The 27,058-nt window shown below is 38.9% G+C and overlaps 1 protein-coding gene across 2 annotated transcripts in view; it reads right to left on the reverse strand.

Annotated features, from left to right (window-relative positions):
* LOC308053411 (LIM zinc-binding domain-containing Nebulette) overlaps positions 1-27,058 on the reverse strand; it is a gene marked incomplete at both ends in the record, with an annotated part of 245,672 nt that overhangs the window by 160,674 nt on the left and 57,940 nt on the right. For both annotated transcript variants that reach the window (XM_080364268.1, XM_080364267.1), the window contains one exon: positions 13,934-14,018. In XM_080364268.1, the coding sequence (XP_080220394.1) occupies positions 13,934-14,018 (85 nt within the window). The remainder of the gene's footprint in view (positions 1-13,933; positions 14,019-27,058) is intronic.

Raw genomic sequence — 27,058 nt, forward strand, 5'->3', positions numbered from 1 at the left:
GGTCTCAGCACAGCTGGGTGCTCTGTTTAGCACAGCTCTCCATGCGCTGAAAGCTTCCCTAACGTCTGACTCCACCTGAACTCAGGCTCTACCTTAAGCACAGTATTTTACCATCAGTCCTCCCTTTTTGCCTGCTCTCCACACCCCTTCCTCTTCTCCCCTCAGGAGCTGCTGACCCATTGAGCTCTGCCATCTCTGATGCTGTGCCCTGCTGACAACCTTCCAGCAGCAGCTCCATTTTTCATTGGTATCACTAATTTGAAAATATTCCAATTCCTGCATGCTCAATTCAAGCATTATTGTGAGAATCTGGCAGCCCAGATTGCAAAGTAGAATTAAACCAAAGTAAAAGCAAAGGCCAAAAGCAAGAGCTGAGCTTAAGGCTATAAAATGGGATGAGATTGGCAAAGGATGGAATTTAACTTAACTGAAGGAGTTAAATTTAAAAGGATGGAAAAGAAAGTGCAGCTTCTGTTGCAGTAGCTGGTGGGGACATGGGCAGCAGTATCATGAGACTCCAGTGCTCATTTTATTCCATGAAGGGTGACCTCAGGCTCAGTCAGGTGGCAAAGGCCACCATGTTCACAAGGCACAGTACTGACATCATAAGGGTATACAGGCCAACGGTGTAGCAGAAAACCATTACTGAAATCAAATACACCATTATTTGATTTTTTTATTCTCCTCTTATACAGTGATCAAAACATTTTCCTTTGATCAAAACAAGCCACATATCCCACTTCTCGTTTGTCTCAAACAGTGCTGTAGCTTGTGCTCAACCTGCCTCTGCCGCGGGTGCTCGCATTCCAGCCTTATCACCTGGGAACTGGAGCATCCCGTCCTCAACACACTTACCTCTCCCACTCCCCTCTCCACAGGACTGAGTAACTTGGACCATTCTTCTGACCTTGTTTGCACATTTAAGTTTATATCAACATTGCATTTACTGACAATTATATCTGCATCTTTTCTTCTAAAGCTTTAAAGCAATTTATCTACACTTCCTGAAAAATATTTTAAAACAAGAAATGTATACTTAATTTTGCCCACTAAAGTCATTGTCTTTCAAGAGAAATCCAACTATTTTTAATTCACAAGAGATTAAAAATTAATATAATAAATGTAGATGTCTTTATATGGAAATGTTTAAATTTTAAATAAAACAACTGAATTTTAAGTTTATATAAATACAAAATATTTAAATTTTTCTTATTGATATCAAATTAGAATTTTAATTTGGCTTTTTGATTTGATTACTCAGTACCAAAGGACCAGACAAGCCAGTAGGCAAGAGCCCTTTATTTTTCCCTTTTGTTTTTCAGTAAAACAGCTTATGTATTTTGCCCTTCTGTCGGTAAGCTACTGGAAAAAATAAAAAAACAAAATGGTGCTCCAGGCAGATACTAACATTAAATCTTTAGGAAAAACAAAAAAAAAGGTGTTTTCACATAATATCTTCAAAGCTCTAACATGTGGTGCAATGAAAGCATTTAGTATTTTCTTCCACTCACTTTGTTTTGGGCAAGGTTAAACATTATACTAATCCTACTCTTTTTCCTTTTTCTTTCTTTCCTGACCCTTTCACTTGAAAGCCCATCAACATAATCTTCTGCAAGCATAGCACTACCTGACAAACTATCACCCCGAATAGACCTCAATCCATCCTGCTAGGCAGCAGTTACAAGAAATCATTGAACTCTGAATGGTCCCTGCACCATCTGAGAATAAATCAGGAGGACAATATATTTCTTGGATCTAAAACAGCCCCATCAATAAGTAACCCAAGCATCAGGAAAATGACCAACTAAAATGCTGACGAACGCTCATGGCCTTTTATTGGGGTCAAGGGGTAGGACTGCCCAGGAACCCTCCTGCCTTTCTTCTTCTTCCAAATACTCTAAAAGGCCTAATACCACGCGATTTCTGATGCATGTGTTGTTTTGGCCTTGCACCACCAGGCAAGCCAAGGCTGGTCTCTCTTTTCTCACAGTCACACTCAGCGTATTATAAGAGCTTTTTGCACCACAAGCAGACAGCTCAGACTATGGATCGTCAGCAATTATCAAGAACTGAAAAACAAAGTCAAAGAGAGAGACGGGCAAAGAGAAACATCCACAAAGATTCAAAATGCAAAAAGTATCTCTTGGAGTAGACAAAGCCCTTCTGCAGCTTTGCAAAATCCAGAAGCCAGGGTACTACATTTTGTTGGGATGAGAGAGGTCTTGTTTATTCATTTTTTAATTCTTCACTAAGCCTAAAGCTCTCTCTTTCTCTTTTCATTTGCTTAAGACTTCTATTTTGTAAGACTTCCAATTAAGAAAATTCCAATTAAGAAAACCAGGGTTGGATTTTTCCTATTAAGCAGCTTTGCTGGTCATTTTGTTAAAGCCACCTCCAGAACAAATGCTGACCAAAACCAGAATTAATAATGTATTTAAATGGCACTACTCAGGTGCTACTGCACAGAATGCGGACAGCTGTCTTACACAAAGCAAAGATACACATTGGGTTAAGACTTTTTTTTTTTTTGCACTTGTAAAAAGCCAAAAGGGTAAAGAAATCAAGCTACTCACAACTATCATATATAGAAATCTTTAACAATTCAAAATACTTTAGCAGATACAAGTAACGGCTGAACAAAATGCACACTTACAAAGGCTCTTCAAAAGCAGACTTACATCACAGTTAATCGCATGGGAGAAGGCTGCAGGTAAATCAATATTTTTCTTTTTTCAATATAGATCTAAAGAGAGCATGCATTCTATGAAAAAAGTAATTGCATCAAATAAAAAGAAATATAATCAGGCTTATAGAAATTCTGTTCTCTAATTTCTACACTGCCATCACAACAGAAATATGCAATGAGTTTATTGCATGCCAGGAAAAATATTAATCTATGGGACAAACTAACTATGGACTTGAGGCAATTTCCAGAGGTACATTTGTGTAGGATTTGATTTCTCAATCTATTGGTAAACTCAAATATATGTTAAAACTTTCAGTTTGCTTTCTGCTTTGAAATGGAGCCATGGGTGTCTGCAAATCAGCACAACACTGCAAGCAATGAACACTCTCAAGAATCCTCTGAACTAGAAAAACCAAGTGGTTGAACTCCTGGCATCAGCAGGAAAAAAAAATAACAACACACCACACAATAATGTCTAAAGAGTAAAAGTGCTCATCCTTGTTAAATAAAACTTTACAAAGGGTTAAGGATCAGATTCAAAACATTTTCAAAGAACCAATACAATTAGGAGAAATACAATCATTTATCATATTCTTTCAACATGTTAATGTAAGGCCATGAGAATAAGGACAAGAAAAAATGAAGACAAAAATTAACCTTGCCTCTAGAAATTCTCAGTCCAGAACCTCTGAAGTTTGTTAAGAAATTGCCAGAGATGAACATAAAAATTGGTTTCATTATAGCAAGATGGATGACCAGCTTTGTTCCTTGGTAAGAAACAGGTCAGTACTTCTGAAAAGATATGAGCTTAAAACGAGGAACTAAATGGAAGCCATTAATTGTCACAATGTGAAATGCCAAATGAATTAATCCAATGCTTTGATGTATGAAGAATTCATTGTTATAATCTCACATTGGAAAATAAAATCTTGAGCTTTTACTCTCGATGAAAGGATATTAAAAAAAATATTCATGTACCACTTTCAAATTACTAAATATGCCAGCCAGTACAGTTTGATGTAGGAAAAAAAAAAAAAATAGAGATATCATTTGTCCCCACCATTACACAAATGGAAGCCTAGGCCAAAAACTAAGAACTTTCTGGAGGAAGACACTGGAAACATCAAGAAAATACAACAAGTTCTCCAGTGCATTCACTAAAAACATATTCCTGAAAATTCCTTTATCACATCCTAGGGTGAATAAGTGAAGGCACACTTCTTAGCTTCCTTCCTTTTAATGCTGGCATTACCAACACTCCACACAGGATCAGACAAGGCACCCATCAAGTCAAGTTTCCTCTTGCCGACCACAGTAAGCACGAAGTGTTTCAGGAAAAAAAAAGCCGTGTCAGCAATAGGAAGCGAGACTACATGGACCCCTTTTGATTAAACCTGGCAGTCTCCAAAAGATACAGTCATGAAGGCCAGAATGGAAAGAAAGAGTGATGTGATCTCATTTTCTAGTTTTGACAGACATCCTCAGTACAAATACTCTGCTACATAGGAGAGGGCAAGGGAACCAACTCAGCACCAGCACTTGGGTACCCCACACTGCTGAGCGTGTCCCCAGCTCCACTGTCATGCCATCCCCAATGCAAAACCATGCGCAGCTCAGCACCGGCTCCAGCGGCGGGAGCACTCCAAGAAAGCAGCACGAACACATCTGCACCAGCTCTGCTCCTCTCACCTGAACAGCCATCCCACACAACCAAGAGGACACTGACCCCACGAAGTGCCCAAGTGCCATCAGGTTTCACAGAAACCCCGTTTCATACTTCACAGATGTCACTCTGATGGGCTTGTATGCAGTCCTTGCAGTATCTCAAACACTATTAACTGGAAAAAAATATATATCCAGTGTAAGGGGAGTAGCCATATATGGTGTGGACATTGCCAGTACACACTACTTGTCTTTGGGATCAGGAATTCCTTCTTGTCTCTCTTGTACTTATCAGTACAGATTTGTCCCCAGCATCTGGTCTGTAGTCGCTGGATATCTCATTTCCTATAACAAGTGTTCTGTTCTTGTTCTTCATCTTAAATTCTCCACAACTGAACGCATTTTTCCTTCATGTGGGTTTACGTGCCGTGCAGTAATGCAACAAAAACATAACTAACAAGAAGCACAGCATCAAACTTCCTGCAACAGAGTGGCACAGAGCAAACATTAAAAAAATCTAGTTCCAAAAATAAACAACAGAAAGAAGCTCAAGAGAATCAGAAGATGAACTTGACAAGACATGAAAAAGAGCATACATATTAGCATGGTTGAAGCTCAGTGAATGTTCCCCATGCGTTCCCCATCCAGAAAAAAAAAAAAAATAGAGTATAAGAGATTAAGTGAGCAATTGTTTTTAAATTGTAGAAATTCTGATAACATTTTCATTTTTAAGTTAGTATTTTATTAATTGTTCCTCTAAGAAGTTATAGACACTTCAATACTAGTGTCAATGCAGTTAAGAATTCCACAACTCAACTTACAAATAACAGCTATGAATTCTATGCCTCTCTTTTGTCCCCTTTCTATTACTGCTGGTTGTACAAGTAAAGGTGGTCTGAATCACTTTCGATTTTATTGATCCCCAGATTTTCTATTAAGGATGTCCTACTTGCTGTACATTGATCCGATGTCATAAGAGAGTCTATAAAAAAGGTTTTGCTCAATAAGTACTCTATTTAATAATCAAGACCACTCTGCCCTCATTCTACCACAAAAATTACCTATATATCATGTAAATGTATGATCCCTTCACTTTTTACAGTTAAACATCATGTGCATCTGAAACTGCCATGTGAAAGATAAAACATACTTTTTTTTTTCCTCAACAACATGTGCTAGAAAAGTTGATCTCATTATATTCCTATATTTTGCATCCTACTTCTGACCCTTGGCACTTGGAGAGGTGATTTTTCTCCTGCGACTGTGTATGTTATACACTTCATATTTTTTTGGCCAGAAGGAACAGTTTGCACTGCTTGCTTCTGAGTCTCTGCAGACGCTATTGTGCTTCCTTAAATGTAGCTCATTTCTGGTTCTCCCCTTCCAAATCACATCAGGTTTCCAAATCACTACGGATATTAACAACAGGTCAAGCACTAATGCAAAAAAATTCTGGCACTTTTACTTTTCTGTCATCAAATCAACAGTGAAAAGCTGAAAGGTCAGACAGGTCAACATTTTCCATAGATGCTCACGTGCAAGTCTGTCTAAATTTTCTTCTGAATATTGGGCAAGTATTCATCTTCATGTTGCAATGTGCTCCTTACATCATCATCTTTTCAGATTTTCTTGCAAAGAAATAAGAAATAGTACAAAAAGAATGGTCTGAAACAGTTGTTTTGCTCAGGCACTTAAACTTGTAATTATGCCCTTCAATAATAAATGCATATATAGATAATAGCATAGGTTCAGAAAAAAAAGGAAGAGAATGTGCTGCTTTTATCTGCACAGCTTAACCTACTGACTTTCAAGGCATGATCTGGCCCAAAAAGAAAATAAGGGAAAGAACAGTCAACATCATAAGAAAAAAGCTATTTTTGTAAACAAGTAGAAACAAACAAACAAAAAAAAAAAAACCTACTATCCCAGCCTCTTTAGACAAGTAACTTTATTACACTGATCAGTGCATCACCATTGGAAGTAAGTTTAAAATACTGTATGATTTTACAGGCCAATGATATTAGATTAAAAAATAATTTAAAACAGTGTAGGATATGCAGCCAGTACCAAATTTAAGACCTAAGTCTTAACAACTTAGCAAACCATTCTTCTTTTCTATTTCAAAAAGTAGTCCATAATCATATCCTGTGTCCCAGCAGAAGATTTGTATCTCCACCTGTGAAATCAAAGCATTTCAGGATGCTAAGAATGTGTCAGTAACACAAAGTAAGTCAGTGTATTCCACAGAGAAACTTCCTCTCTGCCTGCAAATCTGTTTATCAACCATTACAGCACTACACACTGTTTGGTGTCTTTGCTTCATGTTCTAGTGTCTCCAGACAAGTTAAAACTTGTTTATCTCCACATGTTGGTCCAACCACTGTGGCAGTGAGAAGTAAACAGGAAAGGAGAGGAAGCACTACTGTCATATCCTGGATCTTACAGCCTGTCTAGTAGTCGCAGGAAGGAGAAAAAAAGAGGAAAAAGAGAAAAAAAAAACTACGTAGATAGATGGTAGCACAGTAACAGGAGCTAGTCCAGTGCAGACAAGACGTGGACAGAATCCCTCACGTACATGGCAAAATAACAATCAGAAGAGGTGACAATCATTATTCCAGAAGACTGAAATCCATTCTGCCTCCTGCACTCCTCTCGAGCTTTGTATTATTCACATCAAGAATGATTTTTATGCCCTTGACTCATGCAGATAAAAAAAGTTGTTCAAATAGTCTTCAGAGGGGAAGAAGGAACAAACCATGAGTTGAAAAAAAAATTACATTTAGTAGGTGAGCACAATTTACAAAATAGTACTGTGCAGGGGCTCACAGGGGAGCAGGGGAGAACTCACCATAGGCGGTCTGGGTTTATTTTAATGTACAAACCAAATCAACTACTCCTGTATTTCTTACTCACAAATAATAGCAAGAAGACAACTGAGAAGCTTGCACTTTTTTCATTCTCTCACCTCTCTCATATACATATGGTGGATTGGGTTCAGGCCCTTGGACAACTGGAGAGAGAAGTAGATAAATAATCAGTGCCTGACGACTGTTTGGAAAAATCCCATCTTTAAATTTTGTTCCAGGATCCTCTGGCACAACTTAGAAAATCACCCATAAAGCTATAACCAGGCAGCTCTGCTTGCTATCTCATATTTCTTCCTCCTTTCCTCAGCTGAAGGAGGATATTTTTATCTTTGCCTCCAGCTCCAAGGTCTGTTTTCTCCATGACTTCTCCAATGAGCTCACTCAGGGTACCCCAGGAAATCCATTAAATATCTGCTCTAGTAATCCATCTAGCATTTTGTTCCCATATTGCATTCACTGTGGCAGTTCTTCCCAAAGACTTCAAAAAGCAGAGCATATAAACTTAAAAAGCTTTTTAACAAATCAAGAAAAACAGCTAATAAAAAGAATGTGCCTGGAAGTTTGCTAACATATACTCTTGGAACAGAGAGGCAAAGAGAAGAAGGCAAGAAAGAAAACAGAAATGTTCAAGAGGAATATGAGGAAGGACAGGACAGAAAGGAATCATAGAATCTGAGAACAGCTGAAGTTAGAGGGGAACCCTGGAGATCACCTAGTGCATCACTCTACTCAAAGGACAGCCAGCTACAGCAGGTTGCTCAGGACTGTGTCTGGTCTTCTTCTGAGTGTCTCCAGGGATGGACACTCCACAACCTCTACAGGCATCCTGTCTCATTGTCCAGTCACCCTCACACTGGAAAAGTTTCTCCTTACATGTAAATGGAGTTTTCTGTATTTCAGTTTACACTCATCATCTCTTGTGCTTTCACAGGAAACCACTAGGCAGAGTTTGTCTCTTCTTCAACCTGAATGGAGTATGGCCATCTTCGAAGCAAACATCTGACCATAAGGATTTTTTTATGCCCTTTTCTGAGGTGCACTCTGTTCCAAATGCTCAATATTAGCATGATTATCCTGGTGGCAGTCGGCAGATAAAGATATAAACACAGGCAATTTTTGAGAAAGTAAGGACTCCTAAAATATTAGACTACTAGGACAAAAGCCTGACTGAGTTGGGTAGGTCCTAAGGAAAGATAGTACTTCTTGAAAGTCAACACTTAAGAACTCTATTTAACAAGAAGAACTGCAAGTGTGTATCTTCCTACAGAAAAGCACCCCCTACACTTTCAGTTATCCAAGCTGCTGTAAGAGAAGCACAAGGAAAGTATTTTCTGCAATATGACAAGGAGCACTGGGAGTTTCCAAGGATAGCAGCCTTAGGCTGTGTCACCAGAGATTAGGACAAGAAGGTAGTAGAATGATAGCTGTGACTTTATATCAAGTTCACCAAGATTTACCAGAAAGTAGATTTCCTCAGAAAGTGTTGGAGTACAAGAACCTGCCTTAAACATCAGCCCTCCCTTTGATCCAACACTTTCATATCCATCCTGCCAAGAACTGCTGCAGAATATCACTGTTAGTTTCTCCAAGTTCAACTGGAGTTGCTGGTTTTGATCTACACAACATTGCCACAGACAAGAATTAAAGGCCACAGAGCAATTTACACTGTTATAAAGTTAGAGAGATCAGTAGTTAAGCTACATGAAGGCAATTTCCAAGTAATCATAGCTTAGATGAACATATCGGTAAGTTCTGTAATTCAGTTCCTCTAGGAGACACAAGTGCATATAGAAAGTATCCATTGTATGCTAGGGAGTAGGAGAATGCACTAACCTTCAATGAAGTAAAGACAGGGGTCTTTCATGAGAGATGTTGTAGGAGTCAGTCCAAAGAACAGTATCTGCCTGAACATCACCATCAAGAACAGATGGACAATGACTTAGAGAGAGGCCTGAGGAGAAGGAATTGTGTCATACAGGTCTCTCTGACCTGGGGACAATAGCTGCTGTCCAGAAGATGGATTTTCACCTGCTGCTTCAGCCAAACTTGCCCACCACCTCCTCCCTCTTACTGAGGCAAATGAAGAAGAACATGCACAGAGGCTTGCCGGGGGTCTTGAGGTCACCCAACAGACAACTAAGAGACCCCTGAACGTGAGGCCACACAGGTGCAGACGGGTTCTGGCAGGTGAAGCGGAGATTCTTCGAGCCTGCGCAGTTAAGCCTGGATTGCAAAACAAAGGCGGAGATTGGCCTCAACCCATGGGAGTGAAGCGGGATGAAGAAGCATAAAGATGGTTCCTGACTGGACATCATTGAGATCTCCCCACCAATGGTTCGCGGATCACAACAGAGGACCAGCAGGATGCTGTTCGGGAGCTGGGACCATAGGGATGCCTTTGGACCCGTGGTGGCAACCAACCCTCTTTTCCCCTTTTCTTTTTCCCTTTTTCTCTACTTTCTCTATCAAGTGCCGCTATACGGGCAAAATAATAAAGTAACACTGTTTGATTGAACTATAACTTGGCATTTTGGTTGCCTTAATTTTGCACTTCGAGATCAAGGTAAACGAACCATCACGAGTCCATCACCGAATGGACCGTGACAGGTGCATAAACAAAAACCTTGTTCAAGACACTGGATCCCTGTCTCTATTCTTTATTTAGAGGATGAAAGACCTTAAAATTCATTTTCTCTCAGTCAGGAGGAACACTAAACTGAGGAGTTTTACAAAATGGGAAATCAAACTTACAGCCTCTCCTAAAACGCATTTGTGTCTCCTTCAAACTACAGAGTTGAATGAAAGCCCATGGAAGCAAAAAGCTAAAGGAGGGGAAAGCTCTGAAATTATATTGTATAGAAGGAGAATGTTCTCTGGAAGGCTTTTAATAGTTGCCCTTCGACTAATTTTTTGAGTGTTCTAAAGAGCAATCCATTTCCTATTGACTCCTCCAGAAAACACTGTTTTGGTTTTGTTTGTTTTCCTCTTGTTATGTTAAGTCAACATGACAGCCTGGCACCTGATGCTGACCTTAATGGACTCTTGATAGAGGACCCCACACTTCAACTTAAAATGCTGTCAATTGCTGCTTAAATGAAAATCAAAACAACAAATTTACAAAAACGTGTCTTTTTAGCTTAATGGTGTTTCCTTTATTTAATGGTGTTTCCTTTATCAACTCCCCTGGCTTCTCTGAGTAAGACAAATAATATTTCTAAAGCTACAGATTTGGAAAAGACACTTGGAGTCATGCAGTTAAACATAAAGTTGTGCCTCTTCAGAACTAAATGCATTAAAGATGTTTACTTAGAAATGTAATTAATGTAAAAAAGCATTTCTCCTTACTCAGAAATTAATGTAATTTTTTTACATTAATTAACACAGAATTTGTTCAATATCATGTTGTCACTGCATTGGCAGAAGGCTAAAGCAGCTCTGATGAATACTGGAAGGTAATAATAATGTGATGCTATTCAGCCAAGTCTGATTTCATGGGAAACGCTTTTCTTGAACCATGTACACACTTTTTTCTCCTGCACAGCACTGAAACAGGATGAGACCTGAACAACGGCAAATTATGTATCATGTATTTGTTTCAGGTGGGAGTCTTGCAACTCTCTCTGAAAAGGACAATGGATTAGATGGCCAATGGGGCAGATTCGGGATGGCAATTTCGCTGTCCTTATACTCTTCAAAATATTACAGAAATTGTTCAGAATTTACAGTTTTATGATGAAATTTAAATTGGATTATGAAAAGTCCCTGGAATCTATATTTCAGCATTAAAATCATGTACAGGCTAGTCTACTTTAAGCATTCTTGATGTGAATCAACACTAAGGAAGCAAATAATGACCAGAAACATTACAAACTTTCCTCCAAGTAGGTAAATTTGTGCCCTTATAATTTAGTACTGTATTTGCATCAAGTGCAAATCTTTTAAGGTCTAATAACCTTGAAAAAAGCTACATTGTACAAATTAAGGGTTTCTGTCCATTTCCATGTTTTACGTAGTTCCTCATCTAGCATTTTATGCCAGTGCACTAACAGTTGCAGCAAGTTTACACATAAGAAAATTCAAAGTTTCTCATTGATATTGCTTATCCCATCCTAAAATACTAAGTCCTCTGCGTACAAATAGTGAACAATAGCAGACCAAGTCTCCCTCCACTTCCAAAGTGCCACATCACCATGTTTCTAAATAAGAGAGGGAAAGACATTTCTCTTAGAGGCTCTAGAAAGAGATCACACTCCTTGGGCTATTCAACATTTAGACAAGACAGACAATTGATACAGGTGAGTTTGGAATGTGTGAGCTAAACTACTTACTTCTCAGTAAGGGTGACAGAGCACTGGAACAGGCTGCCCAGGGGGGTTGTGGAGTCTCCTTCTCTGGAGACATTCAAGACCCACCTGGACATGTTCCTGTGCAACCTCACTTAGGCGTTCCTGCTCCAGCAGGGGGATTGGACTAGATGATCTTTTGAGGTCCCTTCCAATCCAGAACATACTGTGATACTGTGATACTGTGATAGAGATGTACTAAGCCCATCATGTATTGGGATAGGACACAGTCATAAATCAGAACTTACTCCAGTCCTTTCAAACTGATGCCTACCAGATGTCCTCTACACCCCCAGACAATTCTCAACATCCCCTAGTCACTCAGAAGTGTTATCCTAATAACCATGGAGAAAGTAGACTACTTTAAGACAAGGTACATTTCCTAAATGTGATTCTGATCTGTCTGTACTTCATACAGGAAAGCTGTGCTCTCTAAACACCCAAAAAGGATTTCTCCCATCCATACTTTCCTTAACCAACTTCAAACAATTTCTCCAGTTAAAATCCACCTGCCTACAGAAATTAGTCTCATTAAAATCTGTCTGTTGCCAGTGCTTTTAAAAATATGGCTTTGGAGGCTTCCCTGAGGACCTTTTACATGAAGGCTCACAATTCACAAGAGTTAAAGAACAGAATTGTGAGCACAAGGGTTGAAATCTTTGCCTCAGCTTTTCTAGCCACAGGCTCCTGAGGCAGGTGACGTAGCCATGACAAAGTCAGCAGCTTCTCTTCCATTCTGCCCATCACCAGAAAGTTGTCACCAAATTGGACTTGTGTAGCTGAATCTTTATAAAGTACCAGCAGGCAAACTCACCCATGGTGTAACATATCCTGGGGACAAGTAGACAGAGGCAGCCATGGGCAAAGCATATATCTGATTGCTTTAAGTTTTAGTCTGAGATTCATATATATCCATGTGTGTGTGGCTGCATATGCAAATACACAAGACAATTCAGTAAAAAACTGACAGAAAGAGGAGTAAAATTTTATTATTCTCCTGAACCCCAAAATTTTCTGTCAAAAAAAATGAATGAATAGTGGGCACAAAGCTAATTCCTTTCAACAGATGTGTAAAAAGTATAGTTTACAAGTTCCTTGACAGAATGGTAACTATGGTACACAGGACTACTGAACTACAAGAAAATGAAGAAACTCCACCCTGAAGTCAAGAGGAAATATATGTTCCACAAACTCTCTTCTTTCCAGACAGAAGAATCTCAGCACGAAAGAATTTATCGAAGTTTTGTGATCAATAAGTGTAATGTCAAAAGGTAAAGAATTTTTAAACATGTATATCATGCTAAATATCTGTGCTAGCATTTCTCTGGCACTCCTTTGATTTTGTTTCTATTTTCTGCTACAGGTTTTAATTACATTGATTGACAAAGATTTATACAATTTAAACAATTTAAATTAAACAATTTATAATATGAGATTGCAACTAAATCCAGACTAAAACCACAATAGTAAAAACTAAAACAATGAATAAAAAATGAAATTAATAAAAAATTATAAAATAAAACAACAGCTTTCACAAAATAAAATGCAATCGAATATTATCAGTTTCTCACACAGATAGGCCAGATTCCAGTGTTGCATAAAATCAAACAGTAGGAAATTGATTGGGGGGCTGGGGGGAGGGTGGGAGAGAGAAGTTGTCCAAATAGTAAGGAATTAATACTAATAACAACCGCGTGTTATAGACTACCGAGAAACAATGGTAACCAAACATCATGTCTGCGTCACATATGTCTTCATTGCCATTTTCTTCTTCTTTCCCCCTCACTTTTCTTTTTACATTTTAATTCTAATATATATCTTACTAACCTACATAAGTTTTGATTGATAACATATTTATCACAACTGGCTTACAGACTGCTCCATATATGAGTTCACAAAGGACATAACAGATCCATAAGCTGATCATTCAGTCAGTTCAGTGTTGACAAGTATTAAAGGCTTATAAATATTTGTTAACGACAAAGTAATTGTTTGCTAATCACACAGCTATTTTATTATGAAGTCTGATGCAAGGTAGCAATGACAGTTTGTCTAAGGCAACAGAACCCTTTGGACTGAGCTATAACATTTCAAACATTAAAAACTACCTAGATATTTTGTACACTGTTAAAAAATGAAGGATTTCAGTGATGTCAATGGACTTACAATAGCATGGTAACTAGTATAAGTGAGATCAGAAATAAAACCCTGAGTTTTGCAGTGTTATACCAACTTGTAATTTTTTTTTTTTTTTAGAATTAAATTAGTGTGCTACTACGTATCAGTACAAAGAAATACTAATACAACTTAGAAAAACTATAGAGAAGGGGACTGACAGTTTAATATTAATAAGACAAAAGACTTATTTAATTTACCTGACTCTGCAATTCACTTTGTTGCTTCAGGCGAAGATTTTCTGGTGTATCAGCCACTGTAGTGAAGGACTGCTTTGGGTAATGTCTAGAAAAAGAAGCACAAAGGCGAACGGTAAATATTTACACATGCTAGAAAGTCAAATGCATCCCAGCACTCTTTCCTACATTGTACCAAACTCTTTCATAGTTTATTGGGTTTGTGTTATAAGTATTTACTCTAAAAATATAATGTCAGTCATGCCTTGCTGAAACAACATGAACTGGTTCCTGTAATGAATCTAAATCCTACCCATTCATCCTGCCCACTGACTGCAGAGGCCAACCATCCAAAATTTGTTTTCAATAGAGTGAACAAAACTATGTTTAGCTGCAGTGTCTTTGTATAGTTGTGTGCTGAAGAAAGACTAAACTAAAAGGCCTTAAAATACAAGCGTTTTAGGGAAACTGCAAAGTTGCATCAATGAGTCCAGCTGGTGTACCATGGTATCTTAAATCCATTAGTGCAGAACCCATAAGATCACAGTAGGGTACTGAAAGGTCAAATGCTTTAATAGTAAATGTGTCAATATAGTGCTGTACTATTCACTACCAAAGGCTGTAGTGGCTCAGAACTCCAATCTATCAGGCATCCCTCTTTGCATTTGAAACTTTACACCTTTATAATATGTTCCTACTATTTGCTTTGGCATTTTATAGAGAACTTTAATAGTCAAATTTTCCTCATTTACAGAACCATGATTTATTCGTTTTCATGTATTTACCCTGCAACCTTACAGCCAAACAAAAAGTTCTGTTATAGGAAAGACCACAAAAAACGAGAGGGAAATAACAAAACTAAACAGCCTATCTCAAAATAGGTATAATATCATGAGTCAGCAGCACTATGTGGAAACAGATTTTACTAATTACTTCTCAGCATCTTCAGTCTCAAACCAAAATATTCACCTCGCAACCACATGAGGCACTCATGCCCTCAGTTACCACTTACAGCTTCCCACGTCTGCCAGCTGCCCCATTTGTGCTTCTAACATTTCAGAGATACAAAATGACAGGCAGAGCATTTTAGGCACAATATAACATTTGCAGCATAATTCCTACAGAGGGAGTAAGCAGTGTCTGAAGACTGAGGCTCTGCAGTACTAAACATCTCCATGTTCAAACTCCAGGCTACCTCTAATGTGTTCTTTCAGCAACTAGTTCAGTAACTATAGTTCCATGACAAAATTTCTGTGCCTTGTAAAAATAATACTTATTTTCACTCAAAACTGTATTTTGATAGAAAGTTTTCTTTCCCATTTACAAGTTTTACTCCCATGAGGTGCAAGGTTTCAGTAAAAAAAAAAAAGAAAAAAAAAAAAAACACTAAACAAAACAAAACATTTTTATCTGAAAAAAATAAAACACCCATGAAAAATTAAGGAGGATTTCAGTTCTTAGCCAAAAGCTGAATGTTTGCTGCTCAGAAATGCAAAAGCAATAGCTGATGAGAAATGCTGCCTGGATTTCATACAGTCCACTCTGCTATGGGCCTGATCCTTCCCATCAAACAACCACCCGCACTGTCAGACTTCTACACCATAGCACAGTGGAGCAGACTGATGCATCAAGAGGCTCTGGAACAGCCCCTCATTTATGATGTCCCTACACAAGGAAAACAGAGAAAATATGATACAACCAGGGGATTTGGGGCTCCCAGGGACTAATAACTGCACAAAAAAGAGCAAAGATGCAACACTTTGATAGAAGGAAGCTTTTCCTGGCAGAAATGTAAGAGCCAGCCCAGGTTGGATACTGACAGACTGACAAATAATGCCTCTCTAAGTTTAAAAGTTCATGGTGAAATACATTCCCACCCATTATGTTAGCCACTTGTCTCTGATAGCTCACTGAAAACTAAAAAACAAAATTTCTAGGCATGACACCATCCAGCCTATTCTTTTGTAGTTACAGCCAAGTCCTCCCATGTCCCACCTAAGCTGTAGCTTTGGCCAAAGAACCCATTGGGAGTGCACACGCTGCCTTTTCAAACTAGGGGGTCCTCCATCACTATCCCACTTACAGCCAGACGACTCCAGCAACACACAGGGACACAGACCTAGGCTTTGCTTAGAGGACATCAACTGGAACCAGCTCTTGCATGAAGTAGATGGTACCAGCAGTTTTAATACCTTGGGACAAGCAAGATACTTCCAGAAGGGCTGCTGCTTTTTTTTTTTTTTTTTTTACTTTTTTTTTTTCTTTATTTCACCTCTTCTCTCTCACCCCTCTTCTGTATAGAGGAAAAAACAAATGCCAGACTGGTCACAAGGAAGGCCATAAGCCCTGTTTGGAAAGCAGCAATGGACAGATGGGGAAGGCAACAAGCCACCTCACAGTCAGGGCTTGCTGATATCCAAGGAAGATTGTAGCAATGAACAGTGCACAATGCACACCTTAAAGAATAGTAGCCTTTTCGATATCCATTAATAACTTACGTAGGTGACAGAATCCCTGCCCTTAAAAAAAAATCAACTGTCACACAGGCAATTAAAAAACTATGTCATGCATGTTTTGAATGCCAAAAGCATTCCCACAAACTTCCATAGCCCTGCTTTGCATTGTGGTTACATACATTGGTACTGTGATCACAGCAACCACCTGTACTCATCCCTTCTAACATGGAGAGCACAGTGTGGGACTCAGCCCAGATGGGTTCTTTGGCCTAGTCCCCTTGTGAAACGTGTGGACAACACTGAGGCAGGTGTCGCGGTCACAGCCTTCAGGGACCCTGATAGCAGTAGCCTGTAAACCCAGGCTCCCAAATTAAACCTCCTCTCTATTTTGAAGCATTGGACTGTATACCTTGTCCCTTTCATACACCAGCATTTACTTCTGAACATTTGCAAAAGAAATAGTTTCTTCTACAATTAATATTCAGAAGTTCACAGGTATTTCAGCAGTCAGAGCAAGCTGCTTAAGAACTAACATATCTAAGATCACTACTTATTTTAGAAGCATATATAGCTCTGTGCTTCGAGTAAAAAAAAAAAAAAAAAGATATGCTTAGCCTTGAACAAGCAGTGCTTCATTATGCTTGAAATTACTATGTAAACTGCTTATATCAATGAAAAGTATTTGCACTTGACCATGGAAGCAAACAACACATGTGACAGAAGTGAAAAACCCTGCTGAAATGCAAATCTGCCTTTAAACTGATCATATTAACCACTTATGACAATGTATTACAGTGATTAAAAAATAATAATAATTTAGCAAAATTAAATTAGCAGAGCATTCTACTATGGCTTGTCATTTTAACTGTAGCTGATTTATGAAACCACCCACACAGTACATGAAACCAGAAAGACATGGGTTTAGATACATCCCTTCTAATTTATGGAAATTCTTGGCTCAAAACCATTTAAAAGACAAATGTTAAATTTAAATCCTATCTTCAGCCTTCACATTTTGTTTAGGCTTACTTATTGTATGTTTTCAGGATCATTAAAAATATTGGTATTTAAGACACTATCTAAAAACTATCCAAGCAGCATTGTACCACTGGATACTTTTGACTGAAAAAGAAGGTTTGTTAAACACAAGCGTTAAAATTATCAAATCTGCTTTTTAAGGCTATACCACGTTTGTTAGAATGTTCTGAATGAGGATGGGTAACTGGATGGCAACAGCCTTTAATTCAAAAGGCTGACAATCCTATCATGGGCCCTGATAATCCATTGCTCAGTTTCCCTTTTGTCCAAGATGATGTCTGAGAAAAAGCAGGGAACTGGTTAAAGAGGTTCATGTCATGTCAGCTATTTAATAGCAATGTTCAAAGGATTTTTTTGTTTGTTTTAAGTCTTTATTAGTAGTCTAAGTCTACTTAGCAATATGTCTTACTACGCTAATGCTATTAGGATTAATCCTGTATAAAGACCTATACAAGAAGCTCCAGAACAAACCAGAATACACAGTATGGTGTCTCTGCTGTGGGTTACTGTATTGCCTGCTTCAGCTGCACAGCTTGATTAATAAATTAAATCACAACTCAATCTCTGATTCTTTTGAGGACACTCCTTCACTTTTGATGCTTGGAAACAATAACAGTAAAACCTCCAAGAATTCAGGAAAGTACCTGAAAGTTTTCTAGCTTTTCCAATTATTAAGAACAGAAATATGCCAAGTACTCATTTCGTTGTAAGGTTTCATCAAATTTTCCATGCTTTCAAACCAACAAAAGGAATAAAGAACATGTTCTGATAGATAATGGGATGAACTTTCAGTCTTCCCCGTTTTGAAAAAGGCCAGATTCAAAGCCTGAGATAAATTCAAGCTTGTACTGAAATTAACTTGTTCATACCGGGTTCTTGTTCATTCTGACTTGTCCAACACTCCAGATATGATTAATAGATTTTTTAAAAAATTATTTTTCTAACTGTAACACTAACTCTTTATAGTTTCAGAATTACAACCCTTGTCAGAATTACTAGATTTCTGTCAGGTTATCTCTACCTAGAATAGTTATTCCACAAATTGCCCACAACATGCAAGTTGTGCTATCTTTTAAAAAGAGAACGGCCACAAAATTATTTCCCTTCTCCTAAGCAGAGAGTCAGGTCCCTCAAATCTTTTCATAATACCGATTACCATCACTGGTTGCCACATTAGGCTGTATCTGTCCTCTCCTAATTTTTGTTTGTAATAACTATTCTTCTAAGTAAAGCCACCTCTAGAAGATAAAGCAGTTTAAAAAAATACACGAGAATATAATTATTTACAGTTGTAGTAATACAGAGTGGACTGCTTTTCACCCCTTGCCTTGAAACTCTGCCGCTCACAGAAAGTCATGCAAGATGCACAACAGTAGAGAAAGAAGCAGTAGGGGGGAAATGTTGCCCACAGCCGATTTCTTGCTTTGAAATTCTAACTCAGTTGCCCTTTCTGCTCTGAAGCTCCAGAAGGGTTTTTGCTGGGTTTTCCATTCTGTTTTTAACTTTCTGTACAATATTTCACATTTTCATGTGATCATAAAGGCTTTTAGAGGAAGAATAATGTAACTAGTGGATATGGCAGTATGGCAGAACTCAGGCAATGAAGTGGACAAGGAAGATTTCACAATTCCTCATAAGCAGCTCTGAATATGGCATTCTCTTTGGCTGCTGGTGTCTACCTCACTGTATGAAGAACAGATATTCTCGTTGTAATTAATTTGCTCTGGAAAACCTTTTCCTATCTTTGTCTTGTATTGTTCAAGGGACTTATTTTTTCAGGTATTTTATTTGTGCATCTGTACTTCTTATTTGAACTAAAAGAGAAAGTCACTCCGGTATGCTGGCTACATACAAGTTCCTATTTATGAAAAAATTCCCATAGAGAGATGAGTTTGTATTGGTTTGCAGGAGATTTAGCAAACAGTAAGATCCATGAAAAAAAAAAACAAAGTAACAGGCAAGGATATTCCACCTGCCATAAAATCCTTCCTCCTGGAGCAAATTAAAGGCCACATATCACACTGCCATACAACCGGACACATGTTGCACATCATTGTGCCATCAAACTTGCACTTGATACCTGTCTACAGAGATCCATACCTGGGGCTCCCTTCAAAAGCAAAGGTTAGGGACCACATTAAATATTCTGACTGTTATCTGGCCACAAGACACAAGTTAGTGCCTCAGTGTCCTCTGCTAGAGGCTGAAAAACTGAGCCATTTACTGAAAAATAGCAAGGCAGAAAATGCTGTTATCATTTCAGAGAAAAGACTAAAAAATGAGTAGTCAGTGCTAATATCAAATTTAATTACTCTTACCATTTGAAACTCTATACAGAAATTCTACTGAGTCAAAATAGTGGAGTGGTTATCTCTGCAAGTCTATGTCATATAAAATAGAACATCAGAAACCACAGAGAAGCGGACTACATTCTTATCTTATAATCACTGGCAGAAGGGGCAGCTGGGGAAAACACATCAAGATAGAAGATCTGGAAACTACACTAGCTTATTTTAGAATTTAAAAAGACAATTTATTTTGAAAAATAAGTAAATTCTTGTAAATTTCCAACATTTTCACAGCCTGTATCCAAAAGCATTAACATTCCTCAAGTGGCCAGTATTGGCCAAGTTCTAGGAAAAAAGTGCTGAGGTAACAACATTAAATATTTTGCACTTACAATATCAAATATGACCAAGAAACTTACTCCAAATACATTTTCAGATCTTGGTCAGCAGATAAATGGGTCATCTGCATTCACAATGTTCCCACACTGAGACTTTTCTTCCAACCAGCTCCTCTGAAAACTGCTCTGAGCAGGGTCAGTGAAGACAGGACAAGTGCCACCAGGCTACCGGCACTGTGTCACCCAGGCTGCTGGGCACACGCTGGCACAAAGACCGAGGACTGCTGTCTTCCAGCTTCTTTCCCAAAATTGCTTCAGAATTAAAAAATCCTCAAGCTCTTAGGTGATACTCGTATATTTTTCTCATTTCTTATACTTTTCTTTTAACTCTCTCAATTTCATATTTATTATACCTATAAAGATACATTGTTAAGGGGACAGATAGTCTTGCTTCATGACAACTTCAGGTCAAAACCTTTTCTTTTTAAAAAGATCTGAAAAAATACAGCAGATGGGACACAGTTCACATTTAAGAAACTTATCATATACTAAAAAGAATTGCTATAATACAGACATCAGCCAAGTGGCATCTGGATTTAGCAGAAAGATCAAAAAGAGTAAAAGCCAAGCAGCATGAATATCAAAAGTAGAACTGACAATTTTCAGTGGAGCCAGGCGCTCGTCCTTTCAATAATTTACCTGTTCCTTGGCTAAGGGTTGCCAATGATGAGGAGAGAAAATGAACTGTAGCACACTGAGAACTACAGGGCAGCCTGGAGCTGTGCAGGGGCCCATCAGCAGCACAGTGATTGGCATTGACAGCAAATCAAGATGCGAGAGCCAGTGCTGGAGGATGATCCACGAAAGATGCACAGAAACTTCAGGGAAACTTGGAAAGTAGAGGCAACGGTTGCAACACAAATTGATATATTAATACAAAACTCTGACTCCAACAGCAAAATCTGTCAAAGAGCACAGGAAATCAATCAAGAAGGGAGAAGACGCATACATATTTTACCATTTGCCACTACTAGACTGCTCACAGGATATCACCCAGTGAGTTCATCCAGAGTTCATCTGGGTTTATATGTCACCTATATACAGAAAACCCCATAGATGTTTAAGAAAACTTAGCTGTACATGACTAACTGTAGGGCTTCCCATCTTACATATCAAGACTACCAGATGTTACCAGGTTTACATTCGAAGGTTTTGTAGTTTCCTTTCTTCCAAATATTGTAATTTCATCATCTCATTTGTAATCACAGATATGTATATTAAAATAATTTATGTAAGTGTCCCCCACAAAATCTATTTTTATTCAAGTAAATCTGTCAAACACTATATAGGTGTGGTGGGTTGATCCTGGATGGACACCATATGCCCACCAAAGCTGCTCTGTCACTCCCTTCCTCAATTGGACAGGGGAGATAAAATATATTGAAAGGCTCTTGAGTCAAGAAAAAGATGAGGAGATCACTCAGCAATTGTCGTCAGGAGCAAAACAGACTCAATTTGGGGAAATTAATTTAATTTATTGCAAATCAAATCAGAGTAGGACAATGAGAATTAAAACCAAATCTTTAACATATCTTTCCCCCACCCCTCCCTTCTTCCTGGGCTTAACTTCACTCCCAATTTTCTCCACGTCTTCCCCATCCCAAATGGCACAGGGGGATGGGGAATGGCGATTGTGGTCAGTTCATCATACATTGCCTCTGCTGCTCCTTCCTCCTCAGGGGAGGACTCCTCACACTCTCCCCTTGCTCCACCATGGGGTCCCTCCCACAGGGCACAATTCTCCATGAACCTCTCCAACATGGGTCCTTCCCATGGGCTGCAGTTCTTCACAAACTGCTCCAGTGTGGGTCCCTTCCACGGGCTGCAGTCCCTCAGGAACAGACTGCTGCAGCCTGTGTCCCCCATAGGGTCACACGTCCTGCAAGCAAACCTGCTCCAGTGTGGGCTTCTCACTCCATGGGACCAGAGGTCCTGCCAGGAGCCTGTTCCAGTGTGGGACCCATGGGGTCACAGCCTCCTTCAGGCACATCCACCTGTGCTGCTGTGTGGTCCTCCCCAGGCTCCAGGTGGATCTCTGCTCCATCATGAACTTCCATGGGCTGCAGAGGCCTCACCATGGTCTGCACCATGGGCTGCAGGGGAATCTCTGCTCCAGTGCCTGGAGAATATCCTCCCCTCCTTCACTGTCCTTGGTGTCTGCAGAGTTGTTGCTCTCACATGTTCTCCCTCTTTGAGGCTGGAATTGTTGTTGTGCTGTGTGTATTTTCTTTTTCCCTTTCTTAACAACATTAACCCAGAAGCGCTACCACCGTCACTAATGGGCTCAACCTTGGCCAGTGGTGGGTGTCTCCTGGAGCCGGATGGCATTGGCTCTGAACATGGGGGAAGCTTCTCACAGCTTCTCTCAGAAGCCACCCCTGTAGCCCCCTCACTACCAAAACCTTGCCATGCAAACCCAATAGAATAGGTAATTTATTTAATAACTTCTTTTCCAAATGGAACAACATGTTATATTAAAGTGCATCTTTACAAGTAATAGAGCTTAACCAGCATTATTTCCCTGAAGTTCCAATAGCACATCTAGACTTTTCCTAACTTTCATACATGGTAAGACACTTTTAATAGAAAGTCGCCATTACATCAGAGCAACGTTATACCCCGGCCTGCCAAATCTGCAAAGAATTACTCCTTCTGTGTTTGTATAGCAACTTGAACTTTCTCATGACTAATGAAGACACGAAAGGCCCATCCAAGCAGCAGTTCAAGATAGGCTAAGCTGACCTCCCTTAAACATTAATCAAGAAGGATTTCAAAAGATTTATTAACATTAAATATCACAGCATAACAAAGAAATGACATAAGATAAAAACTATGTTCATCATATGAATATTGGAAAAATACTGTTTCAGTACTACGACAGTGTATTTACAAAGGAAAGTTGTAAGGACAGTAAACACCACAACCCATTTGGTGTAGGATTTTATACAGCCCTGTATGACTGCATATCCTGACAAATAGATCATAAATCAAGCTCAGTTACAGGCTCTACATCTAATTCGCTTCTTCTCTGTAGTGAAACATCTATCCAGTTGGGTAACAGTGTCTAAACTCCTACTAGGAGAACCTAAAGCTACTTTATGAATATCCAACCGTCACTGCATTCTTGCCTGGAATTAAGAGTTCCATTCAACTGATATGCCTAAAGAAAACTGTTTCACCCCTGAATTATTATTTTTTCTATGCACTTTTGTTAATGTTATTGATGTTCTCTGCAGCACACCAATGCTTGCCATTCAAGACAAAGTCAAAACACTGTACTCAAGAAACACTCCAATTTCAGCTGTTCATTTTGTCACATTGAGGAAATCTTGCCAGTAACCACATTTTATGAACACATACTTAAGACCAGAGCAGGAAGCTCCAACAGCTTCATAGGTAAGCTCAGGAAGTGCAGGCTGGATGAACGTATGGTGAGATGGATCATGAACTGGCTGGATGGCAGAGCTCAGAGGGCTGCTATCAACAGTGCAAAGTCTGGTTAGTGGGGTTCCCCAGGGGTCAGTACTGGGTCCAGTCCTGTTCAACCTGTTCATCAATGACCTGGATGAAGAGGCTGAGTGCACCCTCACCAAGTTTGCTGATGGTACCAAACTGGGAGGAAGAGCTGATACACCTGAAGGCTGTGCTGCCATTCAGTAAGGTCTGGACAGGTGGGAGGGCTGGGCAGAGAGGAACCTTGTAAAGTTTCACAAGGGGTAGGGTCCTGCACCTAGGGAGCAATAATCCCATGCACTAGTACAGGTTAGGGGTGGACCTGCTGGAAAGCAGCATTGCAGAGAAGGACTTGGGAGTTCTAGTGGACAACAGGTTGACCATGAGTCAACAACGTGCCTTTGTGGCCAAAAAGGCCAATGGTATCCTGGGGTGCATTAAGGAGAGTGTGAACAGCAGGTCAAAGGAGGTCCTTCTCCCCCTCTACTCTGCCCTGGTGAGGCTGCATCTGGAGTACTGAGTCCAGTTCTGGGCTTCCCAGTTTCAGAAGGACAAGGAATTACCTGAGGGAGTCCAGTGGCGGGCTGCAAAGATTATGAGGGGCCTATTCCATTTGAATATGAGGAGAAACTTCTTTACATTGATGGTGACAGAACCCTGTAACAAGCTGCCCAGAGAAATTGTGGAGTCTCCTTCTCTGAAGACATTTAAAACCCACTTGGACACATTCCTGTGTGATCTGCTCTAGGTGTAGCTTCTTCTTTAGCAGGTAGGTTGGACTAGATGATCTTCAGAAGTCCCTTCCAACCCCAACCATTCTGTGATTCTGTGGAAGCACTCAGCATGGAGATTCAAAGGCAACATCTACACAGGCATCTAAATGTAAGGTCTTCTGATACTAAGTCCATCCACAAGCAGAAGAGAAGTAAAATTGAATCAATTTTAATAATGTCTTTTTCTCTACCAGCTTTTCAAATGCAACAAATACAATAGAACTTTCATTCTAAAATTTTTAACGTCAAAAATCTATGACAATAACATCAGGGATCCAGAAACAGTGTTTATCTACTGCTTACAGTTTGTATTAAACTTAGTCTTCAAAGACATTACCAACTGAAAGAATATTTGACAGTAAAAACTGAAATTCTCATTCATGCACTGAAAAACTCTTAGGTCACATACTGGTAGATCATGTCTGTAATTAAACTGGAGTGCAGTTTTTACACTTTCCTAAAACTAAATGGAGAAAAGTAGTTATAAGCCCAAAACCCAGAAAACTGAATATGGACTAGATTTTCTCTAGCTCCCAGCTTCCATGTTTTCTAATTCTTAACTCTTCTCCTTTGTAATCTTATTGGCTTTTAATCTTTATCCTTTTCTTTCTTTCTTTTGCAAAACTATAAAACCAAGCTATACTAGACAATTCCTTGGTGCTTCTGAATTCCAAAGTTATCATTCAAAGACATTCAAGGACAAAGGGGACACTAAAAAGGTACCTGGAAGTCAGAAGATAAATAAGTGCTAAGAAGACATCATAGGTTTTTTGGACCTCACAAGAAAACACTATTTAGATGGTTATCAAGATGGTAGGAAATCTAAGACCCCTAAAAGATACAAGGCATTTGCCAAGTCATCAGACAGTCTAACTGAGCTTCAGTCGTAACTGACCAACCTCCGCGGGAGCAACAGAGGTGACTCTAGAGAGCTGAGCCATCTCTGTGATGCACTGCTCCCTTCAGAGGGACTGTTCCTGCAACTAACTACAGAAGCACAGCTCGTATTTTGCAACTTAAGTAATTCAGACACTATTAAATAACTGGGGGAGGAGACCAGAAGGGAGATGGAAACAACTTGTATCCAATGTCTTAATATTGTCACATCTTTAACTGTAATTGCAGTATGTTACGTATTTGTCCTCTAAAACTGTGCCAACATCAGCAATTCCAAGCTAGGAGCAAAAAAAGTAAATTAAACAGAATTATGTTTACATGTGTGATAGAGGCAAAAAAAAAAAAAAAAAAACAACCTGAGTTTTTGCCACGTGTAAAATGACAGAACCAGTAGCGCAAAGATTCCATTCTGCTTTTACATTTCTAACAGGTTTGGCAAACATTAACGTATACAAATTCACAGTTGATAAAAATATTCAGTATTTCCTTTTTTTCAGCCCCAAAAATAAAGAACTTGACTTGTTATTACTAATGTTTTTTATTTTATTTCTTTAGAAATTATTATCTCTTTGGAAGGGTTTCCAGGTTTTTTAATACAGTACAAGTTTTAAATCACTTAATACTACAAAGAAGTACCTTGAGAAAGCGTGGATTTGTATTTTTGAATTACATACGATATTTCTAATAATTTCAAAATTTTACTAGTTGATTGTTCACACATTGTAAATTTTAAGCAGCTATGTTGTCTGTACATTTCTATGAATTTTCTCTAATGTATCTACTTGTACAAAACTGATATTAGTAGAATAAGAAAAAAAAACATTATATCACATAAGCATCTTATAAAATATAGCTTATGCTAGTATAGCATATAAGATTTCATATTACAGTACATTTACCTATGCAAAGTTTTTGCATTATACATCCCACTTTTGCTTGCAAATGAATAATACATTCAATAAAGCCTGCTTTGGCTGATGTTTCTGAAAGGGAAAGAGAATGTAGAACCAAACACCGTAATTTTTAATGTAAAACTTTGGCAAAAGTCAATGTATCATTAAATTAATTTATTACAGTTCTATGTAACACTTCATAGGCCCCTCACGATGACCAACAGTTGTTGCAAAGGTTGTCATAATTCACAGAGGATCCGATCTATACGTACCAAATTCTAAAGCTCATGTAATCAAACCAAACCACTTCTTTTCTTTTTATTTATTTATTTACCTTGAAAAAGCAACAACCAGGTAACATTTTCACTAATACCCTGCAAACACCTTCAGAACTTCTGAATACATGATGCTCTCTGTTCCTTGTGGACTATTAATTATTTTGACTAGGATCAGGTGCAGCTGCCATTGTTAACAAAATCCTCCATCTGTACTGCCACACAGACTGTACTCTCTCCTCTTTGCTTGCTCTCTTTTCCCCCTGCTTGAAAGCATACCACCATGTATCTCCCCATTAAAGTTCAGGGTTGGTGTCACAGCTCTTAGTATTTTCAATAAAGATTCAGGCAAATGAATGACCTTTATGTAATTGATAGAGCATGGGCTTTCTCATCATGTTCTTGGACACAGACCCTAAACTCCACCCAAATACTGTTTCAGAGACCAAAGCAACTACACTGGATATCATCCGAGGGGATGTAAGAGTTGGTCTCAAGATGGAGCAAGTTTCCACAGAGAAAGTTACTCAAGCAAGCAGAACTTGATAACATCTCCTGAACTTTTCACTCCTTTAGCCTGAAGACCTCACTGTTGATCTGCCACTGCAAGCAACTTCAGATCAAAAAGGTAAAGAAACATTTTCCATCTCCCCCCTTGGACAGAGGAGTGCAGCTATT

This window comes from Nesoenas mayeri (genome assembly GCF_963082525.1).
Source record: "Nesoenas mayeri genome assembly, chromosome: 2".
Lineage (NCBI taxonomy): Eukaryota > Metazoa > Chordata > Aves > Columbiformes > Columbidae > Nesoenas > Nesoenas mayeri.